Below are 26,926 nucleotides of genomic sequence, written 5' to 3' on the forward strand. Positions count from 1 at the left end.
GTAACTGGAATCAGATTTGGGTCTACGGAACCTAAGGTTTCTGTATATGCTTATGACTTGATGTTTTCTCTTACTAACCCTCAGCTTTCGTTACCCAATCTATGAAATAATTTTCTCTTTATGGTGAAGTGTCTAATTTTCTTTTTAAATAATAAGAGTTTGTTAAGCATTTTAATACAAAAATACAAACAATAGAAAAGAATGGAGAACAATACAGTACAGGGGCTTGCAAACACAATTCAACATGAGGCACTGGTATAGAAAAAAACACACAATATCCCCCAGTCCTGATCACGTTTTGTATGCAAGGGCATAATATAGAACTCAAGTTATGTGATGAAGGAATAACATCATGCAATGGCAGCAGCAGAATGTGTCGCAATCAGGAAACGTATGGGCAAATGATAAGCCCGTGTTGCGTCCCAAAAAGGTAGGCAGTATCAGAAAAAGAAAAGAAAAGGAAAAGCATACAGAAAACACAAGAACCAGAAGACAAGACAATAGGGGCAAGGAAAGCCAGTGAGGAGAAGCAGTGGGCTGATAGAGAAAGATAGAGAAAAAGAAAAACACTCAGGAAGGAGGAGGGGGGGGCTCCGAAGGTCCCAACGGCATAGATAATGCAATTAGTAGATTCAGTAACTACATCTGAGACAGTGCATCAGTCATGGACCCACAGAAGAGCTACCAGACAATTCATAAGGCCAGAAATGCCGCAGAGTCCATATACAAAATCCAAGTGACTCACAAGGTTGTACATTGAGGCTGACTGTCATGTAGAGAGGCCGTCAGCTCTTCAAAGTGCATGATCAAACCCACTTCGGCAATCCACTCCTAGGAGCCAGGTAGAATAGAGAGAAGAGCTACCTTAGGGGAAGGGTCCAGGGTAGTTCCCATTACTTGGTTATATATGGCAAAAATAACAATAACAGGCAGCTCCACCAGATATGAAGGTGGGTACCCTACGCATTCAGACAGCACCAGCAATGTGAGGGCCTATCGGGGAAAATCCTATGCAGGAGGGCCGGGCTATGATACCAGCTAGTCAGGATTATATAGCCTTTTTCCTGAGCTGAGCAAGCCACGGAAAGCTTGTGAATGAATATGAATGAGGTACGGATATCCTCATTGGTAAGGGTAAGATCAAGGTCCTTCTCCCAACTGGATATAAAAGGGGGGCGGCCACGGAATCTCGTTGTAAGCAGCTGAGGGTACAGTAAGGAGAAGGTATTAGTGGGTGTCTTGTCAGGGCAACAAAGGGACTCAAACCAAGAGAGAGGGAGGTGTAAAGTGGCCCGGCCCCCCATTGCAGTGTAATACGCACAAAGTTGAAAGTATAGTAGCCAGGTACCAGAAGCATGGGAACTATCCACTAGCAGAGTAACCAGGGGCTTCAGGGCCGACGCTGTGAGAGCCCCAGCCATGAGTGAAGGCTCATTGGTTGACCAGCAGAGGAAATGAGAAGAAACGCAGCACGATGGAAATGCTGGATTGCCCATGATAGGGGTCATGGGGCCTACTGAGGAAGACAAACAATGGGCTTTGACTAGAACATCCCATACTTTCAGAAGGGGTGGTAGACTAAAGGGATGAGGGGGGAGGGCGGTGGGTAGGAGTAAGCCAAGGACTGGAGAAAGGGAGTACTGGAGACATGAGCGATTCCAGGGAGACGCAAAGTTTATGAGCCCCATGATATTTCCGGTCAAGGATCTGGGTAAGAAGCATAGAATAATACTAAGTCTTTAGATCAGATAGGGCCAGTGCTGGAACGCACTGTATCGCATGAAAAACTCCCCTGTGCGTGCTGGAGCAGGAAGGGGTGTGGCAGTGTATTGAAGTCAATGGCACCTCCGCCATGCCCCCCTGCACGCAGTGGTACATTAGTGCCTTGTTGCGGTCCAGTGTGATCGGACAAAATGGTGCATGCACCAAAACACAGGGGGTAGCTTACAATGCCATACAGTGCGTTCCAGCAGTTAACCGCACTGGAACGCACTGTATATGGTGTGAACAAGCCCTTAGAATTGGCCAGAGGAAGAGAGGTGAGATACTGCGCATCCACACTGCCCACTCACTCTGTGTACCCGCCCACTCCGCCACCCACACTGCTCATACTGTGCACCCACACGGCACCCACTTTGTAACCCCACTTTTCCCAGCTTCACTGTTGTAACTGTTTTTTTTAGTTATAATTACACTGCCACACCAAAGAAATTAGGGAAAGTGTGTTATATTGCAATGCGTAATCCTTCTGTGGTGTGGCAGTGTAATTATAACTTAAAATAACACTGCACACCAATGAAGCTGGGGAAAGTAGGGTTACAAATGATAAACCCCAGTGTTATTTTAAGTTATAATTTTAACTCCCTTGTATGATTGCAAATTCCATTTTCCCAGATTTTTAGGTGGCACCTTAAAAGAATTAGGCCTCGTTACACAGGACGCTCTGGCATTGCTGCAGCAGAAACATACAGATTCTTGCGACAGGAATGTCAGGTGTCCCACTTAGATGTGGCCGTTGTACCCTCTGAAGTTAATGACCGCTCGTAATGTACGTGATATGATTAAATGCAGTTTTGAATAGATCACTGTCTCTGGACGTATGTATCCAGCGTTCAGGGACAGTGATCTATTTCAAACTGCATTTAATCATATTATATAATAATAATATATGCTGTAGTTCAAGCACCAGAGGGGGGGGGGGCCCTCTACAAATATTTGCTAGATGCCCTGTGATTTCTAGTTACGCCCCTGGCTCCAATACATTACATTTCTTTCTGGGTTGACCTAAACTACAGAATTATAGTATATACACAATTACATTATGTTATTCAAATGGGAATGTACAAATTTGTGAATGAAGTATAATATTTAAAATATACAACAAAAAGCAATTATGAATGTGAATATCATCACCTACAAAAAAATATTACATTTTTGTGTTTAGGTTTAGATACATGTTAAAGGACAACTATCGTAAAAAATTGGCATTGTGATAACTGTGTGAAGTTAATAGAAGAAATCATACTATTCAGCACAATGGGCAGGGACATATATGTCTCTTCTCTAATGAATTATCACAGTGCTAAGAATACTATCATTCTCTTTCAGTATCCATGGTAGCAGCCATGTGGTACTTTTATCCTACCCCAGATCAGCGACACTCGCTGGCATGCAGGTTGGCCTGGTGGATTGATCTCCTGTCTCACAATACCTGCATTTTCCACGCTGGTGCCACTAGGCAGAGCAAAAGCCTTAGATGAGGGACATGCAGTTACTCCTCAGATGCTTGCCCAGTCTTCTTCCCACTGACCACTGAACCCACTGAACCCAGGGGATTATTTCTCTCACTAAACATCCTCACTGCTTTACAACATGACCTACTGCTGACCATTGCAATCAATATGCTGTTCTATACATTACATGCTCCTGCTTCTGCACTTAGTACACTATACTTTCTGTTATATTTATTCAAAAAGGTTAATTTTTAATTTTTGAAAGACCATGTCACTTGGACTGTCAGAGTGACAGTCTGGTAAATGCTGGCAGCAATAGTCTGAGTGATATCCAGCTTAACTCTACCTGAATAGTTCTGGTGTGTGAGACCCGGGAGGTAGTGAAGCGGGACCTCTGCAGTAATTCTCGGGTAAGCAAACACTGAAGATCCCACCAGTAAAAGGGAGCAGTGACCACTAAACAACAACGTATGCAGAGGCAGTGACCACTGAACACCAATGTATAAGAGGGCCTCGTCACTGAACACCAATGTATAAGAGGGGGGCAATAAACACTAAACACTCACTGCTGAACACCAACATATAAGGGGTCATCCCCAATTGACCAAAGTGGCCACAAACCACTGAAGGCTGCACTCAACACACAATGTTGTCATAACATAGTCCTGACCACTGCACTCTATACAAAAGGATGTACCATCATATGAAATTATATAAGATTTATTCTGCCTAAAAGATATTGCAGACTGAGAAGGAAAAGCAAAATCACAATGCAAAGACATGTATAAACTATCGAGGGCCAAATATGCCCAGACTGACCATGCTGGGCAAATGTGTCACTCAGAAAAATAGAATGTGAGCCATCTGCCTGTCCTTGAATGCATTGCTGAACTATGGTGGGATCTTTCTAAATCTGTGGACAGATGAATGCAGGCCACATGGTGAAAGCCAGCTCCCTTTTCTGTGCAGAAGGCACCTGCTCAGATAGTGGAGAAATCTAGTTGTGATAATATGTGCTTCCGGTTCCTAGGAACCTAAGAAAAACCCTACACAGCTTGTAGACAGATGTCCAATGGTGATGAGTACCAAACATCAGTCTCCAGACCTTCCAATAAGCAACCCTTTACAGAGGATCACCCGCCTTAAAGGTAAGGCACGTGTACTGTATGTGTCGAATAATCCCCTTAGGTCTTAATTCACAAAGCGGATTTTTTTCTTGTTCTGATGTTACTTTCTTGATGACACACCTCATCTACCTCATATTTCTATACAAAAGGAACCATAACATTTTCTTTAGACTGCATTGTATGTAGTGTTTTGTTTCCACTACTACTACTGTTATATTACTGCCCGTTTTATATTTTCAGTCCTCAGGAAAAAAATCTTGTGAAAGTCCATTCACAACACAGGTTATTACCCCCTTAAAAAACTCCAGCTTCAGGGTGGTAAAAACTGGCAGATTCAATAGCTGACTATGGAGGAGAGCAGAAAAAAGATATCTGAGGTGGTGATAAATAACAATTTATGAGAAAATAGTGCTTTCTACGGATAAATGTTCATTTCATGTGAAAAACTAAGGATGGCACATTTATGACATTTATGATTGTGAATAAAACATTTGTAGGGGAGAATTATCATAAGATAATATACGTATGTCTGTGAAGGTTCTCATTCATCAAGGTCATGGTATATCTGTAAAAAATAGGTCAAGGCAACTGGACTTGCTGTATTTTTCTTGAAACGTCTTTCAGTGAAACGTCTTTCAGTGAAACGTCTTTAAGAAAAATACAGCAAGTCCAGTTGCCTTGACTTATTTTTTACAGATATAATATACGTAGTGATGTTTTAAATCATTCATCTTAGTGGATTGAGCCTATAGTGTTCAAATGGTAAATGTAACAAGTGCACTGGATCAGCTGCCAGTTTACCGGAAAGGTTCTTGTGGCCAGCAAGCACCCTGTCCGTCTAGATCTTCCTCTAAGCAGCCCTCACTGCTTCTTGTGACTCATTTAGAGATCGCCCGTGATAGGTCAGCCTTAGACATATAAGAACAGGGTGTAAGTGGTGCCAGTCAGGTTCTGAGGAAGGGGCAGAAACATGTAAACCGAGACCACACAGGGGCAGTGGACAATGATGCTGCACATCTTTTCAGACTTCCGCTGCTAGATGATTTGACATCCCATTGTTTTCTACATGCCTTTTTACTACCGACTTCTTGTAAGTACAATACAGTTGTGCGTTTTTATCAACTCCTGTAAGGAGTGTATTCCACTACAAAACTTGGTGTCATCTGCAAACACAGAAATAGTACTTTTAATCCCCAATTCTATGTCATTTATAAATAGGTTAAACAGTAAGGGACCCAACACTGAACCTTGGGGAACACCACTAACAACCTCAGACCATTCAGAGTACGAATCATTGATCACCACTCTCTGAATACGGTCTTTAAGCCACTTTTCTATCCAATTACAGATTGAATACTCTATACCTACTGACCTTAACTTATACATTAGCCGCATGTGGGGAACTGTGTCAAACACTTTTGCAAAGTCCAGGTATACTATATCCACCGGCATTCCTCTGTCCAATTTGTTACTCACTTCCTCATAAAAAGAAAGTAGGTTTGTTTGACAACTTCTGTCTTTTGTGAATCCGTGCTGACTATCGCTTATGATATTATTTTCAAGCAAAAACAATTGCATGTGATCCTTGATCAAACTTTCAAGTATCTTCCCAACTATTGAGGTTAAACTTACAGGTCTGTAATTACTTGGTAAAGACTTTGATCCCTTTTTAAATATAGGCACCACATTGGCTTTGCACCAATCCATCGGTACCAAGCCAGTCGTTAGAGAGTCTCTAAAAATTAGATACAATGGCTTTGAAATGACACAGCTCAATTCTTTGAGGACCCGTGGGTGCAAGCCATCTGGTCCAGGTGCTTTGTTCACCTTAATTTTGTCTATCTGTTTCTGGACCATATCAATAGTCAGTTTTTAAACGCTCTTTTCTTATTGTTTATGGCTTTTTTAACATTGGATGTCAGCCACATGGGTTTTACTTTTAGCCTTTTAAACGTATTGCTTACTGGAATATATTTTACCGTATGGTTGCAAACAATTGTTTTGAAGCATTCCCTTTGTTTGCAACCATACGGCAAAATATATTCCAGTAAGCAATAATTATACGTGATTCCTATAGAAGACCCACCAATTTTGCTCCTGCTTGCTCATCACTGCACAACCGGCGCTCACAATCGGGGATTTTACACGAAAATTGCCTTCATACTCTGCACCTGTGGCAGATTCAGGTTATACCTATGGGGGTGAATGTAGGTGAATCTGTGCAGGCGAATGTGCTGAGATTTTCCTGCTTATTTTAAATATTCCCCCTTGTGTTATTTGGAAGATTCAACATAACTGATTACTATGAGCAACATAAGCAATTTTTTTAGGCTCCATTCACACATAGCGGTAGTGTTTTCTGCATGTTTTTTTGCATGGAAAACTGCACAGCAAGAAATGGCGCAAACGTTAACACACATGCGGATTCTGCGCGTTTGCGGCTATTACAATAGCCGAAACGTGTGGAATCCGCCCATAAAACTGTGCTAGGACTATTTTGCGGGACGCGCGGTTTTGTACCACGCAGCCGCCGCAATAGTCTGAACTTTGCACATTACATTGCGTTGTTTTTTTATGTTTGGCGCGGTTGGCCCATACGAATACGCGCGAAAAACTGCTCATGTCTGAATGGAGCCTTCGTGTGTCTATATTAGTGATAGGCGGACTGATTAGATATTAGATTAGATATTTCATCAGTGAAACTTCACACCAGCTGAAACTCAATTTTTGCTTGTTGAGTTGCCTAAGGCTCCATTCACACCTGAGTGGCTGTCTGCGCCAGGGGCGGATCCAGAGTCTATTCTCGGGAGGGGCACTGCCAGAAAATTAGGTTTTGCTTACAGAACGGTTAATTTTTTATTTAAGACGGTTTCCCGGCCAACCACAATTAAGCCGGCCAAACAACATGCAGCCGGCTTCCCTGGCAATTAGGAAGCCGGGCGGCATGTCATTACCCGCTGCCAGCTTCCTGATTACCCGGGAAGCCTGCTCCATGCCAGTGGAAGCACCGGTATTGGTATTCGGTATCGGTGCGTACCAAAAGCAAAATATCGGTACTCGTACTTGTTACCGAAAAACCGGCATTGGTGCATCCCTAGTTTTGATTAAAACTATTTTTTTGTATTGGGACAAGTAGATTGTCATGAAGGGCAAGTAGATCCGGCCCCCGCTTTAGCCCTTGGACAAGTCGTTTTTTAAAAAAAAATTCCACACCCATGATTACACAACAATGCAGAATACCATCAGCTATAGAGGACTACAAATCCCAGCAATAATACATTATACATCAATGAAGACTGCCAACAGCTATAGAGAACTACAATTCCCAGCAATACCATTATACAGCAATGCAGAATAGGTTCAGCAATAGAGGACTACAATTCCCAGCAATATCATTATACAGCAATGCAGAATAGCATCAGCAATAGAGGACTACAAATCCCAGCAATACCATTATACAACAATGCAGAATAGCATCAGCAATAGAGGACTACAAATCCCAGCAATACCATTATACAGCAATGCAGAATAGCATCAGCAGTAGAGGACTACAAATTCCAGCAATGCATATTACAGCAATGCAGAATAATATGAAGCTCTGGGTTCGCCGCCTGATGCCACCAGGGTCTCAGGAGGGTTGTGCGGGCTCTCACCAGGGGTCCAGAGAGTTTCACAGGTGCGTGTGGGTGCAGCAGAGGCTGCTCCCTAATTAGGCTCTCAGGTGGCCAATGCAGACTGTCAGGTGATCAGTGCAGGCTCTCTGCTGGTCAGTGCGCTCCCTAGTGTAGGCTGACCATTCATCCCTGATTTCTGGGGACAGCCCCCAGATTGAAGAGACCATCCGCTACGAATCCACTCGTCCCCGAAATAGTCCAAGCGCGATAATACGGCGCTGTGTGTGGATGCAGCCTTAATGGAGTTTGCATGGGATAAAAAAAAAATCTACTTTTTTTCTCATTTGAGTTGGAGTTTCTGTTTTTTAAATGTTTTTAGGGTATTTTAGTTTATTTCATTAAGATTTTTTGTATTTGTTTTTTCCTTTTTTGTGCATTCGATTGTCATCTGCGTACATTTTTCATTTTACTTTTATTTTGCTGTATGTTTTTTTTCATTCTGTGAAAAAACATAAAACCATAATGGCTATTGCGGGCCTTTTTGTCACAAAAAGCAGGTCCATGGTAGTTAAAAGGAGATTTTGTAACCTTCAGGAGAAATCTAAAGCCCACTGCACTTTTTAAAAAATCACTAAAAATCGCCTTCCCCATAGACTTCAATGTATTTTTCCAAAAATGATTTTTGCCAAAATGTTGATGAAATTAAAACTCTGCATTTTGCTCACCCTATTCCATATTAATTCTGCAGCTAAGTAGGTATCTCTCTCTTTGTGCTTCTCTTTTTTTTTTTGTTCTTTTCTTTTTTGTGCATTTGATTGTCATGTGTGTACTGTTGATTTAATTTTTCATTTTACTTTCACTGTATGCTTTTTCATGCTGTGAAAACACATAAAACCATAATGGCTACTAATGGGCCCTTTTGGCATACGAACAAGTCCAGAATAGATGAAAAAAGCCTTTGTTACCCTCCAGAGCGATTTGAAGCCCACTGCACCCTTTAAAAGCAATATAATTCACATTCCCCATAGACTCCAATGTATTTCTCTAAAAATGATTTTTGCTAAAATGTTGATAAAAGGAAGACTCTGTATTTTGCTCGCCCTATTCTGTATTACTGCTGCAGCTGAGTAGGCATCTCTCTCTCTCTCCCCCTTCTTTGTTCCAGCTCACTCATTCCATATTTCAGAGGACAGTGTCACTGCTAGCAATGCTCTTCACACAGGATGGCCACTAAACAGACCGACTGCATCCACAGTCCTGACCTGATTGTCAGCAGGACATGACTCCTGGCTCAGTGCTGGAATGTCCAAGGTGTCAGTACAGAAGTGGTTAATGGACGATCTGTGTGCTGAGCTCTTTGTTGGATTGTCTTTGCTGCTGATGTAGACAGTGATGGTGTTAAGAAGATTTCATCCTGTGTGGAAGCTGATTGTCTGGGGATCTGGGTTGGTTGGTCTTCAGTGGCACAGAAAAACAATGTTCTCCATAGCATAAATATTCTGCCTGCATGTGTACTGACAACCCCCAATCTTGGCTGTCTGATATACGGGAGTATTCTGCGGACCAGTGACTTGCAATGAGCACAGCATTGCAAATTTATTGCATATGGAACCAGACAGCGAACTGACAAAACTGCCCACTGGCATACAGTGCCAACATAGTCTGAGTAGTAACATATTGCAAGAGGTAGGTAATAACCTACAGATTTAATGTGTTTGGCAATAGAAGTTCATCATTATTAAAACGCTGATCCTGACATTCAATGCACTATTTGTTCATTATATGTACACATGCTTCTTAAATACTGCATATTACGGTTACTGGCAGGTAATGAGTGATTGCAGTATATCATTTAGCACTGATGAAGAATACAATTGCTTTTTATGAAGCCTGCAGCAGAGATGAGGTTAAAGCTGCCATCATATTGACTACGGGTTGTACAGCGACCTCTAGTGGTTGAAAAGAAGACACACAGGCTGCCCTTTGCAATCGGATTGATTACTGTCATCCTGTGTGTTGGCTGTGTAGTAAATGGGGTTGTTTTTATTGTTTACTAAAAGAGAAGACTGTTTGTTATTAAAATAAGAAGTCTTCAACTGATCATGAAAAGAAATGCTTTTTTGTTTTTTTCTTGAATCAGTATGGTGACACACAAGACACAAAGACGCACATCCATAGTGTCACCTCCATGTACATGGCAGAAGCTTATAAGACTATACTTGTTAAAACAATAATCAGTCAGAAGACTATTGTAATAGTTCAGTGTAATCAGACTAATAAGAAATTATTTATTATTGCTTTCTATATGTTCATATATATGTGTACAACATTTTTATGAGTATATAAATATATTCTCATATGTGTGTGTGTGTGTATACACACACACACACACACACACACACACACACACACACACACACACACACACACACACACACACTGATGTGTGTGATGATTGTCCTTCTGGAACTTTGTCCCATCTCCACACAGGATCTCTGAATACCTTCTGAATGCACTGTATATAGACAGCTAAAGTTATATGGAAATCTTGATTGACATGTACACCACACAACTTTTTGACAATTCCTTTATTTAAAAAAAATCTTTTAAAATGTCCTACAAAGTAATTCCTGGCTAATGCTCCACTCACTGCCTTCTGTCAATCAGCAGAGAAGCAGACCTCAAAGAGAACTTTCTCTCTCAGGTCTGCTCCTCTGTGGACTGACAGAAGGCACTGGGAGGCAGCCATTCTGTATTAGGCTATTTAAAATTGAAATAGCCAATAGCAGGCTTGCTGTTGCCCTACCTCCTGCCTGATGTCAATCAGCAGAGGAGCAGACCTGAGAAAGTTCTCTCTCAGGTCCGCCCCTTTGTGACTGACATCAGGCAGTGAGAAGGTGCTCTAGCCAGCCTGCTATTGGCTATTTCAATTTTAAATAGCCAATAACAGGATTTGTTTATTTCTGCCCAATCCTTTATTTGAACAAAAAACACAAACACAAGTTTGTGACAATACCTTTTATTTAAAAATAACCCACAAAGTAATTTCAGTGTCGGCTGACAAATTTGTCGGCCGATGCTGAAATGACTTTGTGGGACATTTAAACAAATTATTTTTAAATGAAAGGAATTGTCAAAAACTTGTGTTTGTATTTTTTTGTATAAATAAAGGATTGATGTGTTTATTTACATTTTTATTTACATTTCATTTAACCCTTTGGTGAATGAGTAAGGGTACAAAAAACCCTTACTCATTCACAAGGGGGGGGGGCAGCACCCTGTATGAAAGAGGGTACCCAGATGCAGATGAGCCCAGGGGGTCCCCTCCCGGAATAGCACCCTCCCAATGCTGAGGGCCTGCCAGGCTGCTGCCCAGATTAAGGGTCTGGTAAGGGATTTTAGGGGGGACCCTACTTTTGTTTTCATTTTTTTGGGGCTTTGGGGTTCCCCTTAAAATTCCTACCAGACCTAAAGGGCCTGGTATAAATTGCCAGGGGATCCGCATGCTGGCTTTTTTGTTTTGTTTTTTACATCGGGGTCCCTGCTAACATTCCTACTGAACCTAAACAGGCTGGTATCAATTTTTGGTGGAATTTGGGTTTTAGGTTTTTTTTCGTTTTTGCGGAGTGTCAAAAGTAAACATTTAATGTCACTTTCTGCAACTAATTTACATTCATAATGATCATTTAACTCATCCGAAATTAATGAAAATTCAGATTCATCCGAATTCGAATGCCGAAAAAAATTGACTTTCAGACCCGAATCCCGAAAAACGAAATAACGAAACATCCGAAACAAAGCTTAACACATTTTTTGCCTGCTTACATGTCTACTCTTGACTTTTCACTGTAGGTCGAGCTTGACCCCACCCTTTCATGTCCCAAGCCTTTCTGTAAGCCCTATAATGTGAAAGCTTGACTTCTATAGAAAAAATGTGTGTATGACCCTAAATCTACCCATCTATTTGATACACTAATGATAAACTCTGCTAATGCATTTACCCAGCTTTGTGTCACCTTCAATTTAATGGATAAGTGTTGACAAGCTTTTCCGAAAGCTTTGTTACATTTTATTCAAGTGCTTTATGTGTGTTCTATAACCGTTTGTTTGCATACATTTTGAGGCTTTTATATTATTTGCTGTAAAATATCTTTTTAGCCAGCCTGCTATTGGCTATTTCAATTTTAAATAGCCAATAACAGGATTTGTTTATTTCTGCCCAATCCTTTATTTAATTTCTCGGTTTATCTACCGAGAAATTAAATGGCTATGAAAAGGAGATACCTGGTGTTCCTAAGTCCATGCTGCAGTTCTCTTACCAGTAAAGCACTGTGTCTGTACAATCTGCTAAGCTGCATTAGCTCAGCATAAAAGAGATTTATCTGCAACTATTACCTGAGCATGTCAGAGGCCTTACAGCCTGAAAGCGAATCTGTGCTTTGCTCTTAAAGGACGAAGCAACAGGTTCACTTTAATTTTGACCCCCACCAACAGCACATACTCAATGATCCTTCACTTCCCCTTTACTATCCTGCTGCTGTGTTCACTGCTGGAAGTATACTTAGTCCTTCTGGGTATTAGGGAGCAGGTAACTTACTCCTTCTTACATGACAGTACTGATGCTTGGTGATTGGCCACTGAGACACCCAGTGCTGTCACATGGGGCAGGGATATAGTCCCTAGCCCTGGACTTGGAGCTTACACGGTTTTTTTTCTTATTGCTCCTGGAGGTCAAAGGGAGGGGGGGGAGGGGGTTGGGCGGCAAGAAATAAGAAGCTTGTGGGACCACCATTGAGGTAAATCTGTCACTTCAACTTGCATGGGAAATTTTAGAAGAAAACCTGTTTAGGTCTGCAAGATAGTGGCAGAAGTTCACCTTCCAGCAGAATGATCACTCAACTCAACTGAAGCTGTACTGGAGTAGTTTACAACCAAGAACCTGAATGTCTTAGAAAGACCTAGTTGCAGGGATAGAGCATTTTTGCACAGAAGAACAGGCAAAAACATAAGACTCCAGATGTGCAAAGATGATAACTTACCCCAAAAGATCTGCAGCTGTAAAATTATTCAAGGATAGATATCTAAGCACCAAGTCCAAGCACTGCAAAGTAAAGGTTAAATCCTACACCCACAAAGAAAAGTACAAAACCAAGCCCAGCGTGAGTAAAGTGTAAATACGTCACTTATTGTTTGACATCGATTCTATTGGTCAAGTCTAGTTTAAAATTTAGATATTTTTCTGTTTCTAACTGGACTCAATAAAGACAACCCAGAATTTAAAGCGCTGCGTAAATTGTCAGCACTATATAAATACCAAGAATAAATAAATAAATACGGTGATACCATTAGTGACAATTCATATTCCACTTCAAAGTTATTTATGTACACAGTTGCCAGTAAAACACATCATGGGTCTCTTCCAAGAAAGAAAAGCACATCAGCCAAATCATTGATGCACTTATCTCTCTCATTAAAATCATTTGTCATCTTTAAGTTAAAGGCCCTTGTCATACCTCTTGAAATAGGAACTCTATGTATGATTTTTTAAATTTTTTGGATGAAGTGAGGAAAGGTTAGAACGTTTTATACGTTTTTTTTGTGGGGCCCCTAATGGGAGTATATCCACTCACTTCACGTGCTAGTGACACACAGGACAATGCTGTGAGCAGAACTTCCTGTTTTCTCTCTATAGAGTACATTCTCCACATATTCCTGTGGACATTCTGCTAGGGAGACAATGATTCTGTCCCCAACCCTTAGTAGATTCTCCACAGCAATACGGTGTTTAACATGAGTTTTTACACCCTCTAACTTGTCTGCATTTTCTTTTGATACAACCTGGAATTAAATGAATTCAATTGAGACTTTATGTCACCGATGTGCACAAAATAGTCCATAATGTCTGCGTGGAAAAAATAAAATAAATATAGTTTTGCAAATTAAAAAGTCTATCCATAAGTATTCACTCGTTTTGCTGAAACCTCTAAATAAGCTTTGGTGCTCTTTTGCTTTTAGAAGTCATAATTCATTTGATTGAGTTATTCTATGTAGGTGCCAAATGATTTTGGAGTAAACAAACTGGAAGGAGTCAGGGTTTGTTAGAGAACATATTTCCAAACAAAGAGCATCATAAAAGGAAAAATACGGATGAGGGCTGGGTTCCAAAAAATAAATATCCATCCCATCTTAATATTTCCCAGTGCACCGTTAAATCCATTATTAAAAAAACGGAGAGAAGGCTATCCACCAACACTCAGTGACCGGTTAAGTAGTGCATAAGTTAGAGAAGCAATCAAGTGGCCAATGTTAACTCTGCAGGAGCTGCAGAGATACTCAGCTGAGATGGAAGAAAAGCATCTATGGACAACTATAACAGAACAAAAAAACAAAAACAAGGGGCCCCCTTTGTTTTTGTTTTTTCATTAGATATCACAGTCTCCCTGGCTGATGTGGGGCAGCGGCCTGTAGAACTTCTGCATGTACATTTGTTCAGTGGAGTGGTCATCTCTGGCACTATTGGTTTTTATTTTCGTTTCACTATAACAGAAGAGTGACAAGCAAAAACCATTTATGGAAAACCACATATCAAATCCCATTTGGAGTTTGTCAAATGCATGTGGGAAACACAGTAGTTATGTGGAAAAACGTCTTTAGTCTAATAAAACCAAAATGTATGTTTTAGATTGATGAAGCCAAATACAGGCTAACCGAAGTGGAAAACTTGTTTCAATGTAAGAGACCTAAGACTGGTGCAGATGTTAACTTTCCAGTTGGACAATGAGCCTTAACATACTACGTCTGCAATGGAGTGGGTTTCAAGAGCCTGCCCAGTCACCTCAATCCAATTGATAAAATGTGGCAAGGCTTGAAAATTGCTTTTAGGTTGGTCCCTATCCAACCTGATCATGCTTGAGCAGTTATGGCAACAAGTATGGTCAGGATCCAGGTGTGAAAAGCTGGTACAGACCTACCCCAAAAGTATCAGCTCAAAAGTGAGTTTACCAAGTATCAACTTAGGGAGGTGAATGCTTATGCAAGAGCTCAAAATTTCCACTTGCCTGCTTGCATTTGGCGAGTGGAAATAAAGTGAGGGTGAGTCGGGCACGAGTCCAGTGGCAGTATAGGAGAAGAGTAAGTGGGGCGACGGGCCTTGTCCCTACGGGAGAGAGCCAGGAAGCAAAAGTACTTAATTGTACTGCAGAGCAGCCTTCAGGCACATTATTGGGCAGCTCAGGGGCCTCAGCCGGGAGGACCCAGTGAATACAGGACAGTCAGATAAGGTGATGCTTTCATCTATGTGCCTACGTTCTGTGACATGTTTGTAGTACTCTTTAACTGATGGAATGACTGGATTCAGATATACAAGGGTGACATATAATTAAATGTTTCCAACTTTCTTTTAGTGTTCCTTTAATTCTGATACTGAAATATTTGCAAAAACCGCAGGGTATTCCCAACAGACCAGTTCTCTTTGTGAACCCAAGTAGGAGATGTTGTGATGTGTTGAGAGGAAAGATGGATCTTTTAGTGAAAATGGAGAGACTAATATAATTGTGGTAGCAAATCAATGCAGCCTGCAGGACTGTCTGAAAGGATAATGTATTTTACAACTGACCTTTGGAGAGCCTGAATCAGATATTACCGAAAATAGTCAAACGCAACTTGCTGGTAATACTATGAGCATTTATTCCGATACTGTACGTCTGTATTTATGTTGTATATATTTCACCGGATTAGCTGCAAGACTGATGATCTAAAGCTTGGCATCAACAATAACAATTAGAAACAGATTGATAATTGAAAACAAAGGGCAGAAAGACCACCACTCCTAAAATTGCTTATTTCTTGTCTCTCATTCTGAACTTTTTGAGTCACCTCCATAAGAAATATGGAAATAAGGACTTCTGACTTTTCTCTGACTTTCCTGATCTGCATGATTGTACCCAGTAAATTATTTATAAAGTATTGAATGTCCTGGGTCATCAAAACAACCAAGCGACTATCATTTTCAGAAGGAGGTCAGCAATGGAAAGCCTCATATATCTTTCATGACAAGTTTCCTTCAGTGTTTCATTATTCCTTTGGTATTTAAAGAGCTACTTCACCAAAACAGATATTGCACCAAAACAGATATTTGTCAATTAAGTCAGCAGCAAAAGGTAGAGTGCTGTAGCAGGTAGCTTTAGATCCAAGACAGAAAGTCTATATGAAAGTATCAGGGCTAAGGTTTCTTACCTACTTTTATTCCTTGAACAACACCAGACAAGCTTTTCGACTGGGGTATATTGAACACAAGATAGAATTTCAGGCAAACAGTTCCAAATATTGTTGGTGGTCATGAGGCCATGTTGAATGGAAGCACTTGCCCAGTGTGGCTCTCTCCCCCTCTCAGCATTTACATTGTAAAACATTTGAGAAAATGATGTGGACCACATGTTAACATTTAACATTATCCACAACACTTATCCTCTGTGCATGGTTATATACCCTTTTATCAAACAATAACACAGGGATTCTTGGCTCCTGGAACCACCACTTAGACACTGTCAAGGAATACTTCTGGGTCCCCCGTTGCCATTTGTCACAAGAGCAATTAATTAATTATTGATGAACACAACCATTAGGTGACAGTTGTTTAAACGGTACCAATTGTTAAACCGCGATAATTTTTGTTTTTGTATTTAAACTGATTTAGGGATACAGAAACCCTACAAAATGAACCTAAGTTTCACAAAATTCATATTCTGCATCTAGATGCCCTGCTAGTCAAAGCAGAGCTATGGTTAAAATAAAAAATGACATTCATGAAGTGGTGTGTCAATAGCATTAACACAGCATTCCACCATATAACAAAGTTTTATTTCCTGGTGATCTTGACAGTAGCTCACTTAATTGTTCCTCTTCCTTTAATAGGGTGACAGCTCTGTTCCGTCTGAAGTAAAATTGAGCAGCAATATTGTCACCAGATCCTTGTGAGTGTTCAGGGGGGTCAGCCCCAACCGTCATTCTCCTGCAATATACCAAGGGGATAGCACAGTTAGCTGTTCACATTTACAAGAGATTGTTGGGCAAGAATAGTGGGGCACTTGTAGGCAGTGAATGTCTGAGGAGATGGGCCATGTTAGCACAGACAATGCAAACAGGGAGGCTGCTCTATGCCTATTGCAATCCTTATCAATATCAGTTGAAGAGATTGTGGAGTGGGGCAAAGCTACTACCTTGCCTAGGGCCCCATATTACCTTAACCCTTTACTTGTAGTCACCCTGTGGACAGGGTTGTATTAGATGGACTTTACATAAAGGAAGTAAAGGGAGATATTGCAATAAATGGCTACTGTGAGAAGAATGGAGAGAAAAAAGAAAATAAGATATGCAAAGAATAACTTATATCGATATCTTCAAAATAAAAAAAAACAAAAACACATTTAGAAATGTTTAGTAATGGCAATCTACAAACACATACTTATAGATAATTGCCGGCTTTTTATTCTTTGCATACCTTGTATGTCTGTGAAGGTTCTCATTCATCCAGGTCATGGTATATCTGTAAAAAAATAAGTCAAATCACCCGTGAAGCTGCAATAAACTTCAACACCCAAAATTTCCCATGGGGGACACTTTAAAAGCTTTTACCTCTCATCAGTTTTGTACTAACAGTGATTAATGGCTTTAGAATTATTGCTCTCACTCCAATGTTTTTGCATGTAGGCGCACTGACACCCATTTGCATATGTATGTATGCGTGCACGTGGTGGGCGGGGGACTTTTTTTGCATTTTTTTTAAACAATTTTTTTTTTTGCATTTCTTTTTACACTATCTTTATTGCTATCACATAGGGGGCCAACAAGCTCCCTATGTAATAGCAGATAGGGTGTGACAGGTCCTCTTCATGGCAGCATCAGGGGTCTTTCAGACCCCTAATGTCACCTAGGGACCCCAAAGAAGCTCAGGAAGCAGAAATCTACTTTCCCAGCTTCTTCTCCTGGATCTAAGAGCCAGGGAATGTACACAGTGACACCGGAAGTCCAGTCCAGTCCAGATCACTTCCAGGTCCAGTGATCGGAGGAGAGAACAGCGGCTGGAAGCCTGCTGATGTCTCTCTGATCGTTGTGAGGAGACCCGCCGTGCCGGTCCTGGGCCCGCATGCGGCACAGCAGAGCCCGGCGAAAACGGTTGCGGGGGCAGCACATTTCGCCGATCGGTACAACCGATCTGGCGGTTGTATAGACGCCTGTTTGCTTGTATCTTAACAGCAATCGTTGGCTGTTTAAAATGACACCAAGAACACGACTGCAGCAGCAGCTGTGTTCTTGGTATAACCACTTCTGTGGCCCGCCGTATATTTACGGCTACCTGCAGCAAGTGGTTAATGGGGGTAATGGTCCACTTTAAGAAAATAACTAATTAAGTAAAGCCTAGCTCCAGCTTACACTTATAAACCAGTGCTATGTGGTTTATCCCAACCCCTGTAACTGACACTTTTGCTGGAGAGCTTGGCTTGCATATACATGTGAAGACAAATTAAATAAAAGTATGTGAAATAAAATTAAAGGTATTCATAGACTGAATACTATCATATTGAGCATAAACCATATACAGTTGCAAGAATATAATTTTGCATTGTTTCATATAGTGGTCATTTAAATCTGCTTAGATGCTGGCATCTTCATTTTCTGAATGGCTCTGAATCAAAATTAAATTTAAAAATGCAGCATATGATGTGTACTTACTGCTCAAAGACATGACACCACAGGCAGCACTGTCTTACCTCTTATTATAAATCATCCAAATCATTAAAGGGGTTCTAAAGCCTCCCGTTTTTTTGCCTATATCTACTGCTGTCAAGCAGTAGATATAGGCAAACAGTTTTTAAAAAAACCAGCTAAAACAGCGGTTTAAACTACCTTTTTTTTTTTTTGCGCGCTCCCGCCCGAGAAAACGAAACTGATCTGGCGGCCCCAAAGTATCTTGGGACAGGCACATGCGCAGTTCGGATTCTCGGCCGGGAGACGAGCAGAGACGCAAGGTAAGTGTATGGACGCGTGCACCCTCATGCAGACACCGCTGGATCGGAGAGCCGCAGCACCGCTGGAGGGACAGATGAAAACATCAGGAAAGAAGAAGATCGGAATAAGAGACATCATTTAAGGTAAGTGCTAACATTAACATGGTGAGGGAAGTTTTTTTTTAACTTTAATGTCACTTTAAGGGTGGTCTGTAGCAGTCTATTACCATATGCATGTTAATATGGGGTATTTCAAGCATTGACATATGTAGAATTAGGGCATTTAATTTATTTTGAATGGACCAACATTTGACAAATGTAATTTCTTAATTTAATGTGTTAAATGCAGTGCACCACAGTGCACCGCATGCGCATTGTGGTGCACTACAGCATGGGTTTGTGGGCACTTATTGTACTGTGCTTTTGGGTGCCATTCTAAATGAGGAGCGGCCAAATGTTGTTAGTGCTTCCTTAAACCAGGGGACACATCGGTTATTTCCCTGTGCAATGTCATGACATCAATGCCCAATCCAGCCATTTCACAGCCATCTCATGTCTATGGAAACCTTTTTAGCATATCTAAATTGCCTAACAGAAATGTTGCAAGATAAGAAAGAAAAGAAGTTGACAATTCTGTAATATATTTTTTTCATAATTTTCCCTTTATGGTAATGGATTATCTGATGGACCGCATATACTGTATATATAGATGAAGACAATATTAGATGTTAAATAGAAGTAATTTATGATATTTAGCTTATGTCTAAATTTTGCCTTATCAATACCAAATCAAATAAATAATTTAGATGGTTGCTATTCACAAGCAAAATGCTTATAAGATGTGAAAGAAGGAAGGCTGGTAAAAAAAAAACAACCCATACCTACTTATGCAATAACACACTGTAAAGTACAATGGCTATGTAGTATGAAGTATTGAAGCAACCAATCACAATGTATCTTATTTCTAATCTACCATAAGGTCTGGATTTCCATAGATCTTGGATTAGGGAGGCAGGGCTTCTAGAGGTAGAAGCCAACTGTCCCCGCATTCCCTTGTAATAAAAGTTTCAATACTGCTGCACATTTGCCTGTAACTTCCTTTATTTCTTGCTGCCCCTGAACAGACTGTTTATTTTTGATGGTGGAAAAGTGTACAGTGTTCTTAAAGTTTTATCACTCTGGCTCAGAATTGTTGACAGGGTCTACAGTAAACTGAAATGTGATTGGTTGCAGTGGGTCACTGCTGTTTGCCCATTGCACTGCTCTTTGAATGGCTGTATTGAATAAGCTCCATATTGTGTATGCAACATAAATCACTTCATTTTAGTTGCGTTAGGTTTACACCTACCTATATGTTCAGTGTTAACATAATTGATATCATGCGTAAATATGTTCAAACGTAATGTCAGTATAATAAAGCAAAGGACACTATAAGACACAAACGAGAATGTGAAATTGCAATGTTTATAGATGCATAAACTACTCCAGCCTTCAGCGACAGCATCATTTTAACTAAAGCTACAACAAACCTTTTGCCTAAAACATGATTCCATGTTGTCCTCAAAGCTGCAGGGTCTCTTACTGAAACGGATATTCTTGGAAATCATTGCACAACAGATTTTTTCATGCAAAGACAGAAATGCCTTTGACTTGAGTCATGAATTAATAGATGTATTCATTATATGTGACTGCAGAAATGGAAGAGTGGATGCTGTGGGGAGCGCTAAGTCTTCTACGGGTGATATGGTGCCTTGCTCCACAGAAGGGATACCTGCATCCTGATGAATTCTTTCAGTCTCCTGAAGTGATGGCAGGTATGGGTCTAGTGCATGTTATTAAAGTCCATCTGCAGGAAAAACTCTGTCTCTAAAACAGTACTAAACCTGTAACAGACCTTAGCAAATCTGTTGCAGTTGGCGGGTCACAACTACATAAAAAATAGATTTTGCTAAATCAAGAGCAGTCTGATTTTCATCTAATTGTGTCACTAATGTGCTTGATAAATGTCCCCCAGCATTTGTGTTTCTGTGGTTAAGCTCCACACCACTATACATTTTGTGGAGTTATCCTTTGCATACACAAAAACTGAGATGTCTAGGATTGTATTAAAATTTGCTGTGAATCTATAGCTGGCCACGGAAATTGTGAATGGACAGACACACATGCAGAATTGACCATCTTACAATGTCTTTTAGGCCAGGTCTCCCCTAAACACCACTGCTCTAATTACACAAGTGCTCTAGCTTAGGGCAATGAAATAGAGATGTAAGTTGTGTGCAGGTAAGGTGTAGCACTGGCATACCTTGAAAGAAACAATACCAATTAGGCAAGGTTAACTGGACTCTGATCAGTATGTCTGCTGATAATGGCTATTTGAGGTTGTCATAGGTTACTACTTGAATAGTTTAAGTATATCTAAAGCCAACATTTTTTTTGTTTCAAGTAGTGTGAAAAATGGTTAAATCACAACTATACTAACTCTGCCTCCAGCCTTGTGATGCCCGCAAGCTCCCTCACCAGTATCAATATATTCTACCTGCCATCTTTTGAGTTAGGCATCCTCAGCCATCTTGATTGGCAAGACACGGATGACATAATTCCAAAGCATGTGCACTGGATTTCATTCATTCTGGCACCTGAGAGATGCCAGAATTGTACATTGAGTTGCGCAGTATGTCTCTTCTGCAATAAAGCAAAACCTTGCTGGTCACAATTATATTAAAACCAACTATAGTTCCTATTTAAAACATCTAGCAATTGTCTATATCCCCTGGACAGGTGCCTAATTGGAAACAAATCCACGTATTCCTGTTGTAATGGCAACTGTAAAATGTTGGATTTCCCAATACATTACGTTCAATGAGAATGGACATTAAAAAAAATGTGCTTTTATTTCTGTCTGTGTTCCTGTTGGAGAGACTAGCCATTACTCCCTGTTCTGAAGTTTGTCTTAAAAGCATATATCAGGGCAAAATAAAAATCCTATATACTACAACTTATCCCTTTAAAGACCGAAGTACAGAAACATAGCTGTTGATCCTAGCAGAAATGCACTTAGCTCCTAATTTCCTCTTGTGGGCTGATAACAATGTGCCTGTCCTGGAATAACATCACAAGAATTACAATAAATGCTGTCAGCCCTGCCCAGTTGTGTTTTACTGAGCTAAAGAATACCTCCTCATCTCCACAACAAAGCGGAAAGGTGTTCTTGAAGTCAAGAGAATAACTAGAAGGGCAAATTAGACCCCTTGGGATAACATTGGATTTCTCACAGAATCAACAGCTTCTGTATTTTTGCACTTGTTCAATTGCATTAGGGCTGCAACAACTAATCGACATAATCGATTATAAAAGTTGTCAACTTTTTCAATAATCGATTAATCGGCTTCCGATCAGTTGGCCCTGTTCACGGCTCCACACACGCTGCACGCCGCACCTCCTCCCCACCTCACGCTCGCCACTGCCAGACCTGCCCGACATTTTATTGTTTATCCGATTAACCGATTAATCGAACTTAATAATCGGCTAACTAATCGATTTTGAAAATAATCGTTAGCTGCAGCTCTAAATTGTATATTTAGCACACCAAAAGGGAGAAAATAAGAAATGTAAGAGAAGTTTGTTGTTAGGGTTTACATACACTTTAACTACCAGCTGTGTCATTGATTTGGATTATTTCACAGGGAAAGATGCACAGGGATAGGCATTAGGATTTGGACAAAGTAGAAAAGTGAATCTTGTATATGGTAAGAATAGCTTTTTTATATATCCTATCATTTGTATATCATGTTCTCTTTTTCTTTTACCCAGGTGACATTTTGGATCTAGATACCAACCGGCCTTGGGAATTTTTGCCTGCATTTCCCTGTAGGACAGTGCTCATTCCTCTTCTAACATCTGGTACTGCCTTCTGGATTGTTAGAATACTACATCAGTTGGGGTTTCAGACAGCTTTCAATTATAGCTATCTTCTTCTAGTGCTTCCACGTCTCTTCATAACAGTCCTCTCCTTTCTTCTGGACTATGCTGTCTATCGGGTAGCACCAGTCTATGCTTCAAATCCATGGAAGGCTTTGCTTCTCCTATCTGCTTCCCATGTAACTTTAGTATTCTACACAAGAACGATCAGCAATGCTATAGAAGGTATATTATTTGCTCTATTACTGCTCCTTACATGCCCTTCCAGCTGTAACATTACATCAAGATGTAAGAGACCCAAGGCTTACCACTTAATCGGTATGGTCTTGGCAGCTGGATTTTTTAACAGACCAACGTTTCTCTGTTTTGCTTTTATGCCAGTACTTTACTGGGCTTCTCAAAATGACCTGTCACGATTCTCATACACATCTTTTATCAATTTAATCAAGCTATTACCTAGCACAATTGTTACCTCCACCATTTTCATAGTGTCTGATACAATGTACTATACTGGACATTACCCTTTTTTGATCAACAACATGGACATTTATGCCCATTACCAGAGACAGAATATTATCCTAACTCCTTTTAAGTTTCTTCATTACAATCTCAACCCAAACAACCTTGCACAGCATGGAATTCATCATCCCATAACCCACTTGGCAGTCAATAGTCCTATGCTTTTTGGTCTCCTCCATTTATCTGCAGTGTTCTCTGGCTTAAACTTATTAAAGAAACGGATATGGCCCAAATATAGCCCTCATAACACTGAATGTGAAAGACCATCTTCACAAGAAGCCAGGTTATTGCTGTTTTATTTTGTTCCACTGACAGCTCTGTCATTATTTAACCACCAAGAACCTCGCTTTCTTATTCCCCTGGTGTTACCTCTGGTGTTATTAGTTTCCAGTTATAGCAGAACAACAAAAATAAAATGTGTTATTGTTATGTTTAATGTCCTAGGAGCCCTTTTCTTTGGCTGCCTTCATCAGGCTGGATTAATTCCTGGCATATTCCACATACAGCATATCTTGCAGTCCACATCCAGCTCTGGAAACATGTCACATCACCATACAATACTATTTACGCATACATACATGCCTCCCCATTACTTGTTAAACTTAAAGAAAGGTCAGACATCAGTGGACATTATTGATCTTGCTGGTTTCAATGAAGACCAACTGTGCCAAAAGCTACAAGACATCCAAGGAGATCTGACTCAGAGAAATGAACAATTACAAGGATCAATCAGCCATCATTTTATAGTTGTGCTCCCTGGCACTGTTATTCCAGTGATAGATAACTGTGGATTGGACTATAGATCTGACACCTGGTTTATACCACATGTGTCTATGGAAGATCCACCCATGATTTCTCACTTGCTTAAAGGCAATTTTATGCGTTATCTAGCTCTGCATGTAATTGAATTGGAGATGCCTACAACACGCTGATGAAAGAAGAGATGAATGCTATGTATGATTTGTTAAAAAAATACACTGTATTCTTGTTTTTTTCATACATGTTTCACTGCAGGCTTACTTTTTTAATAACTAAAAACCTACATGTTCTGAGTATCTGATTTGTAAATAATCTGAATGTAATCATGTTTGGGTGGAGAGGGGTCATGTGAGATGACTCTCTACTGGCAGTTTACACCCACAAACTCTCTGTAGCACCTGAGTAAACCAGAAGACTGAGCCTCTGCATAGGTGGGAAACAGGGGACTTTCCTGAATTCTCTCTAGTTCAGTCCCTTCACTCAGAAGGGCATTGAGCTTGCAGGTGGGACCCCATTCTGAGAACACCCTGTTCCTGGCAGTTCACTTCATTTGATGCAGTAATGCAGGATTAGTCCTTAGGTGCTTTTTTTAAAAGGTACTATTGCATGACTTATAGGAAAAGGTACAATACCCAAATGCCTGGCACTTACTAATTCTTATGGTTGACAGTGTCTGGGAGGGGTTCAACTCTAGAAGTACAAAGCAGGCTAAAGTAGCTCTACACAAAATATCAGGTCTCAGAGTGTACTCTACTTCTGACTGCGGCTTCACATTCCACTGTCTCTTTAGGCACATAGCCTGAAAAAGGTCCAAGCTTCTAGGCCCAGGGCCTCAGACCAGTGACTTGCAACAAGGCATACAGCCTACTAGCCAAGGGCCCTTCCAGAACTGTGTTTGGTCTGTGTGTTAAAACAAGATCCAGCCCACTGGCAACAAAATCACCAGGGATTGGCCAGTCAACAAACAAACAGGCAGCGCTCTCCATGCCACACCCCAGAAACCTTACTCTGGACCCAACTCCTACTCTAGCTGAGTGAAACAGAGAACTCCTGAGCACAGCACAGAGAGAGGCCATGCAAAACATTGAAAATACAAACATAATGCAGGGCTTAGGGAACAGATCTCTAATCATTATGTTTAGATATACATAGAAGGGATTTATCAAAACTGGAGCAGACAAAATCTAGAGCAGCTGTACATGGCAACCAATCAGCTTTTCTCTTCAGTTTGTTCAGTTAAGATTTGAAAATGAAAGACAGAAGCTGATTGGTTGCCATGGACAACTGCTCCAGATTTTGTCTGCTCCAGTTTTGATAAATCCCCTCCATAGTGTTTAAAACATTGTGTAAGACCTACATTTAAAACAATAATCTAATTTCGCATTTTACAGATGGTGCTTAATGTGAACCTTTGCTCTGCCTGGACTAGGAAAAGTAACAGGTTCACTTGACAGTAGACCCCACTAAGAGTCCATACTTACCTTTACAACACTTCACTGCTGCCCTAATTTGCAGAAATACCTGTGCAAGTATCAAGAAACCTGTTCTGGGTTATGTGTGTTTCCTCTTACGCCCAGAGCATTCAGGCCTGCTAATGGGCCATTCAGACATGAAACATTGCACTGATAAATACAAGGCAAAGTGTTATGTTGTGCACCTTTCTTGAAGCAGGTCAGGGAAATAAATATAAACTTGGACTGAACCTGCTACTTTTGCTTGGACCAGGTTGGCCTAAAAGAGTTCCAGGTTTAGCAGACACCCCCTGCCCCACACACACCCTTCCTAAGAACATCTCCTGCATTGTTTTTTTTTTTAGCTGGTTTGTCCATGTGACATCCTGGTGTCCACTTTCTTTTCTTCCTGCAGCAGTTGCATGCCCTCAAAGATACTGAGAACTGTGCCGCATAGTGACAAGGATGCTTTTATCTGTATCATTATCCTATGAGCCTAGGGTGGCTTGATGAAGATAGTCACCAGCACTCAATGATCAATCACCAATGGACATTGCTTATGGTTTAAACGCTGTATGGAGTGCAGGTGATTCTCTAATGCTATTAGGGTGGCTTGATGACGCACCCAAATTAAAATGTTTATTTCTTATATACAGCTTCTCATTTTAAAGCAAAATCCTGAGGTAAAAATAATCAGGAGGATGCTGATATTATAAGCCTGTGAAAATATGTCAGTGAAGGTTTTTTACTTATTTAGAACGCCTAATCGGTCTCAATTTGGTATTTACATCTCTGGGTGAGTTTTGGGACATTACTTTTGGTGCTCTGAGCTCTTTACAACTTATACATCCTATCCTATTCTCCTGCTGCAGATCTATCATAAAGGGATAGTTTGTGCCTGTACATGCGCCCTGTTCCTAGATAAGAGTTATGTGCCTGGTTACATGTTCTGACCAGGTTTACACTTTGCAAGTGCATTTTATTCCATTCAGTTCCTCATTAAAAGGTGTTTATTTTCATTATCCCGTGTACTCTGCTTTATCTTTTACCTTTAAAAACAAAAAGCTGTGTGGAAGTACAGAAGCTGCCATTGTTGACCACCCCTTCTGAAGAATGCTGAGTTCTTGACTGTCATGCTAATCCAACAGTTTAAGTGCTAATGAAGTCATTGACTCAACAAGTATGCAGATTAGGATACTAAAAAAACTAGCAAGTCCAGAAAGAGGTCAGCAAAAGAAGATTGACATCCGCAATAAGATAATATTAACCATAGTTCACAACAGTATAGTGTATAAAAAG

At 40.6% G+C, this 26,926-nt stretch overlaps 1 protein-coding gene across 1 annotated transcript; it reads left to right on the forward strand.

The window, feature by feature from the left end:
- Positions 1–9,266: 9,266 nt before the first annotated feature.
- Positions 9,267–24,387, forward strand: PIGZ (phosphatidylinositol glycan anchor biosynthesis class Z). The gene is made up of 3 exons (XM_018567329.1): positions 9,267–9,660; positions 20,675–20,794; positions 22,791–24,387. Exons 2-3 carry the CDS (start codon positions 20,677–20,679, stop codon positions 24,347–24,349), a joined length of 1,677 nt encoding a protein of 558 aa, XP_018422831.1. The 5' UTR covers positions 9,267–9,660; positions 20,675–20,676; the 3' UTR covers positions 24,350–24,387.
- The last annotated feature ends 2,539 nt before the right edge of the window (positions 24,388–26,926 follow it).

Source organism: Nanorana parkeri, unplaced genomic scaffold, assembly GCF_000935625.1.
Source record: "Nanorana parkeri isolate BGI_ZX_2015 unplaced genomic scaffold, ASM93562v1 scaffold29, whole genome shotgun sequence".
NCBI lineage: Eukaryota > Metazoa > Chordata > Amphibia > Anura > Dicroglossidae > Nanorana > Nanorana parkeri.

What these genes read in the sequence shown, in the direction of transcription:
- PIGZ (XM_018567329.1), top strand. Translation starts at nt 20,677, where the DNA reads ATGGAAGAGTGGATGCTGTGGGGAGCGCTAAGTCTTCTACGGGTGATA. An exon ending in GTCTCCTGAAGTGATGGCAG is followed by an intron (nt 20,795 to 22,790) that starts GTATGGGTCTAG and finishes TCTTTTACCCAG; the next exon opens with GTGACATTTTGGATCTAGAT.